The sequence below is a fragment of the Rhododendron vialii genome, chromosome 7a (genome assembly GCF_030253575.1).
Source record: "Rhododendron vialii isolate Sample 1 chromosome 7a, ASM3025357v1".
Classification (NCBI taxonomy): Eukaryota; Viridiplantae; Streptophyta; class Magnoliopsida; order Ericales; family Ericaceae; genus Rhododendron; species Rhododendron vialii.
The window spans coordinates 8,687,273-8,698,237 of NC_080563.1; the positions used below are offsets into that span (position 1 = coordinate 8,687,273).

The 10,965-nt window shown below is 39.9% G+C and overlaps 1 protein-coding gene across 1 annotated transcript; it reads left to right on the top strand.

Annotated features, from left to right (window-relative positions):
* The first annotated feature begins 539 nt into the window (after nt 1–539).
* On the top strand, nt 540–10,172 carry LOC131334824 (cytochrome P450 71A14-like). The gene is made up of 7 exons (XM_058370094.1): nt 540–974; nt 1,745–1,944; nt 6,547–7,188; nt 7,978–8,113; nt 8,526–8,702; nt 9,172–9,332; nt 9,524–10,172. The coding sequence occupies exons 1-7, from the start codon at nt 671–673 to the stop codon at nt 9,626–9,628; spliced, it is 1,725 nt and encodes a 574-aa protein (XP_058226077.1). The 5' UTR covers nt 540–670; the 3' UTR covers nt 9,629–10,172.
* The last annotated feature ends 793 nt before the right edge of the window (nt 10,173–10,965 follow it).

Sequence of the window (10,965 nt, forward strand, 5' to 3'; positions counted from 1 at the left end):
CAATGTTCTAAACATACTAAAGTATTGATTTTTCAATTGATACGGTACGTGGCGGAATCGATGAGATACCAAATACCGTTTAAAGAAGAGTATTGCTTTAATCTTTGGTTTTTAAAGTTCAATTCACAATTTTTTTTCCTTCACACTTAATCTCTAATATAATCCATTTTTTAACAATAAAATTAGAAAAAAATTCCAAAATACGAGAAAAGTAAAAAGAGAATTGATTTCTACCCTTTATTTTTTGATATCCACACTATTTGTTTTTTGTCTTTTAACAAAAAAAATACATACACTTTCAATCTTAAAAAAACAAAAAAATGTGTGAATAATAAAAAAAAGAAAATGTAAAAATTAATTCCCTACTAAAAATATACTGACTATAGATAAATATTTAATGTGCATCAATGCCAATCACACATACAGTGATCGTAGTCTTAAAGTACGGCCGCGTAATATTCCCGTGCCATTAGTATGTTATTGGTTGGCGCGGTTCCAAGGGCACTGAATAATATTTCCTATCTTGACGAAAGTCAACAATAACGGCAGATCGCAATCATTCGAACCACCTCTCACACACATCCCACCCCCCGCTTCTCTCTCTCTTCCTTCACAAGAAGTCAAAAACCAATCTCTGATTTCGATGCTCCCCTAAAACTCCGACAAGACAATGGCGACATCCGGTGAACCCCACGCTCCGTTAGGGCACCATCTCTGGCCATCGTTCAACTTCAAAGCCTACTGCGACGTCGCCGCCTCCGGCGGCTTTCAGCCCGACTTCCTGTTCCGAGATTACGTCACCAGACAGATCAACGTGCTGCTGTGGATCTCTCTCATCTCCATCACCGCTCTATTGCTCCGTAAACTCACCGGTATTCTCAGACTGTGGACCCAAGCCAAGCTCATCCCTGGCCCGCCTTGCCCCTCCTCCTTCTACGGTCACTCCAAGCTCATTTCTGGATCCAATTTAACGGGTGAGTTCGTCTTATCGATTTTTAAATTTTTTGTCCATAACCTCCTGAGCTCCCAGTGCCCTCAAGGTTTGGAACATTATTACATACCTGATTGTCTTATGCCCACTCGGCCAAACCCGTTGTGTTCTCGTCTAATTGATTCTTTGTCGCAAGCCGGGTTTAATCGTCCGTCTTTTTGATTGGAAAAGCGACGAGGAAAAGAAATAATCGAGTGCTTTCTACTTGTGTAATACTACAGTATTTGACAACCAAATTGTGTTACACTGTTACTAGGAAAACACGAATACCAAGCGAATTGCGTAATTGCGTTTTTGAAATGTTTGTGATGAAACAGATGGTGATTATACTGGTCCGAAGCAATTCCCGGCAGTTTTTCTATTTATTTCATTAACATTTCAAAAAATAAGAAAATACAAAAATAAATAGAAATACAATTCCCGGCAGTTTTTCTATTCATTGTATTAATGGAAAAACCCATGGACTAGGCCAACATATGAACCCAGACCAAAGGCTTCCTAAGGCCCTGATGGCCAGGTGACTACCACTGCATCAACCCCTGGAGGTTAAGAAGATAGTCTTCGGGTTAAATTGATCGTGTCAGAAGGGCTTTTAGGGGACACTTGGAGTCACATAGTGTGGTTTGAACTTTAATGTATTACTTGTTTCGTGGAAATTTTGTTATAACCAAATCAATATCGGGTTATCTATAGTCATATGCTAAACAGCTAAACAACTAAACAAGTGTTTTCAATTGTCATTTTTGGTTTCAGACCTTTTATCAAAGTCACATGAGGAATACGGGCCAGTTGTCAAGCTGTGGTTAGGCCCTACTCAGCTTCTAGTGTCAATAAAAGAACCAGAACTTATCAAAGAGATGCTCTTGAAGGCTGGGGATAGATTGCCATTGACAGGTAGAGCGTTCCGCTTAGCCTTTGGACGATCAAGCCTCTTTGTGTCCTCTTTTAACGAGGTACAGACTTACAACTTCTTCCGTTGATGGGTTGTTTACTAGTAATTTTTTATTTTTTATTTGTGGTAAATTAACCCTTTATTAAGCAACCAAATCAAATACAATAGGAGAACCTCACCAATTAGATCAAGCTTACACCGCGCCCCCCCCCCAGTTAACTAGGAAGAGGAGCACAACAAAACAACAACAGAAAACTTAAGACCTAAGAATCCTGGAATTAAGATTCCAGGTTCTAACTAAAAGTCTATTAGCATCATTAGGTTTCATGTTCCGCCAAGAACAAAGGCAAGCTCTGACTTCGTCGATAATCCTAGCACCTAACATGGAGGCACCCATACGCAGTCCTTGAAACTGTCTTTTGTTTCTTTCCCTCCAAATCCCGTAAATAGCCACAGCCATTGAAAGTTTGTAAACTCTGTGGGAGCAAGAGGCAGTAGATTTGTGCAAACAAGCCCATGCTATCTCTCTAGAAAAACCACCACAAGGACGAACCACGTGATTCTTAAACAAGAGTATATTCCAAACCTCCTGAGAGTATTGGCACTCAAAGAACAAATGCTCATGAGACTCATTTGACAGCAGACACAGCAAACATCTTGTATCAACTGCCACCCCCCATTTAGCCAATCTATCCTTGGTAGATAATCTGCGGAAAACCAACCATTCAATACACGCCCACTGTGGAACATTGCAGGTGAACCGCACACAGTTTGCCCAAAGAACTACTGGAAAGGTCTCTCTCATAGCTTGCCAAGCTGATCTAGCTGAATACATCCCAGATTTAGAAAGAGTCCATCGCACAGAATCTCGAACTGCTGGATGAGGGACCAATGAAGAATCAGTATGCGCAATAATTTCCCTAGTTATAGGAAACCTTGGCTTGGGCCATTGCCATGCACCATTATGTATGATAGCTGCCACCTTAGTAGTCAAGGATCTGCCAACAGTAAAACCCCCATGATCACCAAACTCCTTATAAAGGGGTCCTAGTGTATGCCAATTATCCACCCAAAGGTCAGTGGAAGAACAATCCCCTACAACATATTGAATCCAAGGCTGAACCACCTCTCTAAGTTTAAACAATTTATGAACAGTCCATGAAGCCTCATTAGGTATTCTAGCCAGCCGAATGCTTTTTCCTTTTAAAACACAAGTGTGCACCCATTTTATCCAAAGGGTGTCAGCTTTCAAACATATAGACCACAAATGTCTAACCATTGATGCCTTGTTCCAAGTTTTTAACATTTTCAACCCTAACCCACCTTCCTATATAGGAACACAAAGAGCAGACCAAGCCACTTTTGCCCCAGATTGTTTCAAATCTGGGCCAGTCCAAAGAAAAGATCGAAGTAGCTTTTCAATATCATGCAGCAACCTTCGAGGTAAAATAAAAATGGAAGACCAATAAATCTGAATGCTAAAAAGTACTGGCTTAACAAGTTGCAGTCTACCTCCATAAGAAAGGGTTTTGTTGGTGCAAGACTGTATCCTCCTTAGCAGTTTCACCTGAAGTTGAGCACAATCCATAGCCTTGAGACGAGTAGATATAAGGGGTACTCCCAGGTATTGAACTGGCAAGGATCCCTCAGGAATTGGGAGAATGTCCCTCAACAGAACCTTAGCTTCTTCATTCACCCTAGCAAAAAAAATAGAGCGTTTTTTAAGGCCTGAGAAGTGATAAAAGTCATCCAAAGAGTCTGCAATCACCTGGAAAGACCCTTGCTCAGCACCGCAAAGCACAAAAAGATCATCGGCAAAGATCAGGTGTGTAATGTCAAGGCTTCGACACCTCGGATGAAAGACAAATCCCTCACATTGCCTTACTCTATACTGCAGCAGAGCAGTGAATCCTTCCATAACCATTAAAAACAGGTAAGGGGAAAGGGGATCCCCTTGCCTTAAGCCCCTTTTTCCCTGGAAAAAAAAAACCTTGTAACTCAACATTAATAACAATTGAGAACATCGGGGATGTGACACAAGCTTCAACCCAGGAAATGTATTTACTAGGGAAATCCATGACTCTCATCATATCCAAAAGAAAGCCCCAATCCACCGAGTTGTAAGATTTCATTAAATCCATTTTGATGGCACACCTTGGAATACCTCCTTCTTTATGATAATTTTTAACAATCTCTTGCATAAGGAGAATATTATCCATTATTGAGCGACCCTTAACAAAAGCTGACTGAAACGGACTAATAATGGAAGGAAGAACACTTTGGAGTCGATTTGCCAAAACTTTGGTTACACACTTGTACACCACGCTGCAGCATGCAATGGGTCTGTACTCTCTAATGGAATTTGGGGAAGCAGTCTTAGGAATCAAAGTAAGAGCTGTGCAGTTCCACTGTCGAGGCAAAATACCAGTTTCAAAGAACAATTTAACAGCTTGAATGACATCACTGCCCACAATTTCCCAGTTGTTATGGAAGAAATCTGCACTAAAGCCATCAGGGCCAGGAGCCTTATCACCTGTTATGGCCCACATAGCGGCCTTGATCTCCTCCCCAGAAACTGCACCAGTAAGACCAGTCTCGAAAGTAACAGTAAGTCTTTGAGGAACTGCAACTCTCAAAACTTGATAAGCACTACGACTTTGCTCAAAGGGAGAGCCCAGCAAACCCATATAATAATTCAGAATTTCCTCTTTCACAGCATTAGGATCAGTAATTCTAACCCCAGAATGATTAGTCAAGCTTAATATCATATTCCTTAAACAATGGGATTTCATCTTGAGATGAAAGAATCTGGTGTTTTGGTCCCCTAGAGCTAACCATTGAACTCTAGACTTCTGTTTTTTAAATGATTCCTCAGCAAGGCTAAGATCAATGAACTTCAGATATTTCTCCTTTTCCAAATCTGTAAGGGCAGCATCATAATGATTGTGAAAGCACTGGTTCTGCACATGAGCCAACTCTTCTCTAGCTTGCCCAACCCTTTCACTGATTTGGGAGAAAAACTTTTTTTTTTTGGGTAAATAATTTGGGAGAAAAACTTCTTATTAAACATTTTAAGGACTGGCTTTAGTCTTTTCAGCTTTTCATAAAGTTGAGACCTAAAAGGGCCAACCACAGGTTCAGCGCAAGATTTCCTCACCTCCTTCTTGAATTGAGAATGTTTCATCCAAAAGCTAAAGAATTTGAAAGGACGACATTTAGGAGTAACAGGAAAAATACTCACCAAAATAAAGCTGTGATGTGATATTCCAGGAGCCAAAAAAATAGTCTCTGACTCAGGAAAGGCATCCAACCAGGAACCATTAACAAGTACTCTGTCCAGTTTACTCTTTATATTCCCCAGACCACCACGTTTATTGGACCAAGTGAACCAAAGCCCCTTAAAAGGCATATCATCCATACAAATATCATCCAGGCAAGAGTTGAATTCCAAGGAAGCAGAATTGTCAAAGCCCACCAACCGTTCTGAGAGCCTACGAACCACATTAAAATCCCCTAGTTGCAACCATGGAGCAACCCCAATGACTGGAGCCAAAGACTTCATATCAGCCCAAAGAACCCTCCTATCTACCATCAGATTATGCCCATAGACACAAGAAATATAAAAAATCAGTTGATCCTTAGTAAGCACTTTAACCACAATTAATTGGGAAGAGGAAAAGATAAGATCCACTTTGAACAACTGAGCATCCCAAGCTAAAACTATCCATGCCACACAACCAGGAGCAGCATTATGAAGAAAAGACCAATGAGAAGGAAAGCTATGTTTCATAGTATGGGAAATATTTCCAACCTAAGCTTAGCTTCTACAACACCCATCAAACTAAGACTATGAGTTTTAATCAAAGAGAGAACTTCTTTTTGCTTTAGGGGATCATTAAGACCCCTAACATTCCAAGCCCCAAAACACACCTTATCTATGAATTTAAATTTTAGGACCACCACCACCCCCCTTCATACCAATCGGAGGAGCACCCTTGCCTTTCCCATGACCCTTAACCTTCTTGGTAGCAGGAATGATAGGAACATCTACCATGGGAACATCAGAAATTATCACTTCCTCTGAAATTCCCCCTTTAACCACCTCATCACCCTCACTAGGATCCAGAGCAAGAGCAGAGAAGGAATTAGAACTCCTGACCTCAGGAGAAACAGTAATACTAGCCGCCACAGTTGATGAACTAGCCCCAGGGGTCAAAACAATATCAGTAGAAGCAAAACAACCACCCCCAGTTGCACTTGCTTTTGCTTAAGTGGCATATTGTTTCCGTGAGCATACTCACAAAAGTTTTCTCATTATGTTCGGTTATTGCTCTCAGTGGTGCTGGTATAGCTTTCGATTTATGGGCCATATGGGAAATAGTTCAGATCTTATAAAATGGGGGCTGCTTCTTAAAGCTAATTTAAATCACAGGTCTAAGAATTGACTTTCCAAAAAATCTTTTCACTTCACAGGGTAGTCTGGTGGCTAATGGCTGCTCTAGTATCGTGTGGAGAATTTCCCATTCATCATCTTCTTCTGATTTGCTTTCTGTTTGCAATTGCAACAGTAGATTTTATTTGGTATTATTATATTATAATTGGTGGTTTGGCATTTATTTTTCGAGTTTGATGATTAAGAGCCCTGTGTTTTCATTGTCTGCAGGTACAGGAAAGGAGGGAATTATTGGCAACAGAACTAGATGGGAAAATGCTTGAGAGAGGAAATGTGATGCCAACGAAAGTTGTTGATTTTGTGATGGAAAGAATTCAAGATCTCAAGGTCAAAGGAAGTTTAGACTGTAAAACAGTTTCTGACCACTTAGCTTTTACCCTCTTGGGAGCTACTCTCTTTGGGGATGCATTTTTGGCTTGGTCTAAGGCAACTGTGTATGAAGATCTTCTCAAGATGGTTGCCAAGGATGCTTGTTTTTGGGCCTCTTACATAATTATTCCCTTCTGGAAACTAGGATTTTGGAGGTACCAGTATTTGTGTACAAGGTTGAAATCACTGACTCAGGATATTCTCCAATACTGCAAACAAAATAACAAGCTATTCTGCCAAATGGATCAAACCCCTCATGATCAAACAAGAAATGGAGGAGGGGAAGCCTCATCTGATGCATCACATTCCCCTAACACGCTGATGCCAGATAACTTATTGTTACAGGTGCTCGATGGTCATCACAATGCAGGAGAACCATGTGGAACAAAAATGAGTGTGATGTTCCATGGTTACTTAACTACCGCAGGTCTGATTGCTAATATCATAGCCAGGCTTGCAGCAAACCCAGAATTGCAAGAAACGGTAAATGTCTTGCTCTATCTAGTTTCATTTTGAAGTTCTTATGATCCTGTTACTTTTACAGGGACTTTGTATTTGTGATGTTGACATTGGTGTCATAAATTTGCTAGGGATCTTAGCAAGGACCTTAAGTGGCAACCCTTTACTCTCTTAATTTGAACTTTTGTCGAGTTATGATGGTTATATCAATATGCTTTTCCTTTGTTCTTTTCACCACATACCCTTCATGTTTAAAGTCAACCACATACCCTTCATGTTTAAAGTCAGTCTGCTCATCCTCTTCACAAATGGTTCCAGTGTGTGTATCTTTCTTGTGTGGGGCCTGTGGGCCCCATTGATCTTGCCTCTTATTACCACTATCAGTAATTCACATACAATGGCAATTTGCAATATGCAGACTGAATAGCAGACAGCGTTTCTTGTCGGCAGAAAGGAGAAGTATAAGAATGTAGAGTATTTCAGTTCAGATAGCAACAGAAGGAAAGTAAGGAAACAGGGAAGAGAATTTAGAGAACCTGAGGTTTTCAACCAAAACCTAGTGATTGAGAGTCAGAGACTGATATGTGTTGGGAAACTTTCTATTTACTAACCTGGGTAGGTGACTAGGTCATTATTGGAGGGCGATTGCTGTGTTCTGCAGCTTCGTTTGATTCATATCACTGCTCTTTGTTGTATAATGAGTTTCTTTTGCCAATTACTTATTAATGACAAGATCCTATGACGCTGAGTTGCTGACTGAGTCCAAGATTTCAGTTTCTCACACCCATCTTATATTCTGTTGATTTTCTGCAGATTCACTCTGAGGTACTTATGGCACTTAAAGACCAACAAAGCGTTGAAAAGATGGCCTTTCTACTGGCTACTGTTTATGAATCTTCCCGTCTTCTTCCAGCTGGGCCCTTGCTGCAAAGATGTTCTTTAAAACATGGTGAGAAGTTATTTGCTTGTTTGATATCGAATTCTGGCGGTGTGCTTTATATATGTAGCATAGGGGTTCTATTTGAAGATGCGTGGAAGTTTTCTGGGACGCGAAACATATTTACTTTAATATCTTGTTTAAGCAGTAATTTTGATCAGTGGAATTGTTGATTCCTTTGTTGTGAGATATCATACTGTATATGTGGCAAGGGTTCCTTAGGTGTAAGGTTTCCATCTTCTTTGATCATCCCGGATCACACTTTCATGAAGGTTTCCTTGTGATGATGTTTCTTTAAAATTTATCTCTGGATATAACTGTATAAGCTTGTAAGCTTTTGTGCTAAGCTTGCTGTCCTATGTTCGTTTCCAATATGTTCTGTTTTTCTTTGTCTTGTATTGACAATTTGTTTTTTTTCTCGAAGATTTAAATCTTAAAACAGGTGTGACGATACCAGCTGGAGCCATTCTTGTGGTGCCGTTACAGTTGGTTCAAATGGATGAGTCCACATGGGGTAGTGATGCTGGTCAGTTTAATCCACGCCGACATCTGTCTAATGCTGAAAAGAAATCTGATTCAGTCCATCTAACTTCCTTTTCAGGTTTTTCTTCTGCCTATGATCTTTGTTATTTATAACCGCTATACTTCAACAACTCGTGGCATTGCTTTCCATATGCCAAGTCTACAGTGATAGCAAGTTGTTAATATTAAGCAGTAGAGGTCATATTGCTGCAGCAGTTTATTGTTCTTTATTCTGTACAACGAGTTTTGTGATTATGTTTTTAAACATGCTGCATTGACTCATTTGGTCCCTTGCGGGCATATCTTCTTTCTGTTCCCTTTCTGTTCTACCATATCAGTTAACTGGGTATGTTTTATGTTGGAAATGATGTTTCATCTTTTGGAGGTTTCTTCATCTCAGTTTGGTCTGAATCATCACTTGGCAACAACACCTCTGTACCACTTAGTAAAGTTAGAAAACGTAGGACGATTTGCGTTAAGGGGAGTATGGCATCCGTCCATCAATACCTACAAGCTTCATCTGTAACGAGTGTTTGTTGGCACTGCAGATAAACTTGTGGATGTGGGACAGGACTCCTATGTTCTTAATGACCCAAATAAAAATGCTGCATTTCTTCCTTTTGGATCTGGTACCCGGGCCTGTCTTGGCCAGAAATGTGTAGTCCTTGGAGTTGCTGCATTGTTTGCATCATTGCTTGAACGCTACGAGGTTTGTACTCTCCATATTAATATCCTCCCATTAGTTACTACCAATGTTGTGTGTTTATTTCTCCTCGGTATATGTGCTTGGTTTCGAAATCGCATTTTCACAAATGAAAGTAAAAAACACCTATAAGCATTGGGTGGTGCCTTGAATTTTGGGCTCTCACCGTTATTGTTCATATGATTTCAAATCTGCAGATAAGGCTTCATCAAGGATCCGAGAATGAACCAAGTCCAATGATGAACAACCGTGCTCTTCAGCTTCTCCCCAGTCCCAAAATAGTTTTTGTCAAGAGGGGATAGTTGAATGAATGAAGGAGAAAGTCTCCCTTTTAGATGGCTCTTTTCTCCTTTTTTCCCCCTTAGAGTGATTGGGAATGGGTTTTTGTTTTTCCTTTTCTTTTGGGATCATTCAGTAATCAGAATGGAGGAGCATACAAGCATGTTTCACACATGGTTTTTATCCTCCCTGATATGAATGTCCCAAATGTTGTCTTCCATACGATGAACGGTTTTGGTGGGGAGGACATGACCATAGCGCACAGCAATCATGTTTTTTCACCAGCGATTCAAATAGCCCAAGTGCTGTCTTGACCCAATGATGGTTCTGTGATTAGTTTTCGAAGCATTGGGCTATCTGCTGCAGTGGATCCGTCTGTGGTTTTCTTCCCCATCTTTTAATTTTGTGGTGTTTTCTGTTCCCTTTTCCAGTTTTTCTCTCCCAAAGGGGGTTGATAGCTTGTGATGCTTTCTGAGTATAGCTATGATGTACACTTGTTTGTACCATATTCTGTACTTGGTATTTGAATCCCCGAGTTACTAATAAAAGTTTGCGACGATACTTTCAGCTGTTATCTTCATATTATTAATTGTTGCCCCCACAATGTTCAATTCCTGGCCTTGTCCTTGCCTGTAAGAGTTGATGGAACAAAGGAGGTTTCGATCCTGAGGCTTTAGGTATAAGCAAGCCCACTTCGATCTCGAGGCCAACCTCTAGAGCTCTAATTAATCTAGTCTTCAAGTAGGTAGAAGTACTTTTTATCACATTCATAAGCTCTCTATATAAATCCCTCTCTCTTACTCATTAGCTGGTTGGGTGATTACTGAGAAATTTTCCTTGCAAACCTTTATTTTACCTATTTGGAACCTAGGGGAAATGGAGGAAAATAAAGGAAAAAAAAAAACTCTTTGGTTGTTTGGTTCCTTGTTTAGGGAAAAAGAAAAGAAAATATGAAGAAATCTTGTAAAGGAAATTCTAGAAGGGGAAAAAGTGGTAGAAGAAAATTGGAGAGAAAATAAAATTCTTTAAGAGGAAGGCTGATTTTTCTTTAATTTCTTTCCATTTTTTGCTTACTTTTCTTTCACTGTCTTTCTACAACTAAACAAGAGAAAATAATTCATTTTCCTCACATTTCTCGTCTTTTTTCCTTTCTATTTTTTTTTTTTCCTTTTCCTTTCTACAACTTCCAAACAAACCCTACTTCATTTTCCAACCCAACAGTAGTTTTCTCTCTAAGTATTCCCCTTCATTGCCCCTTTGGATGGAGGGGTTTTATGAGAAAATAAACGAAAGAGTTATTATGGTTTCTTGTGAAATTCCTCATTTGAATTGAACATTTTGGTAAGAAATGAAGAGAAAG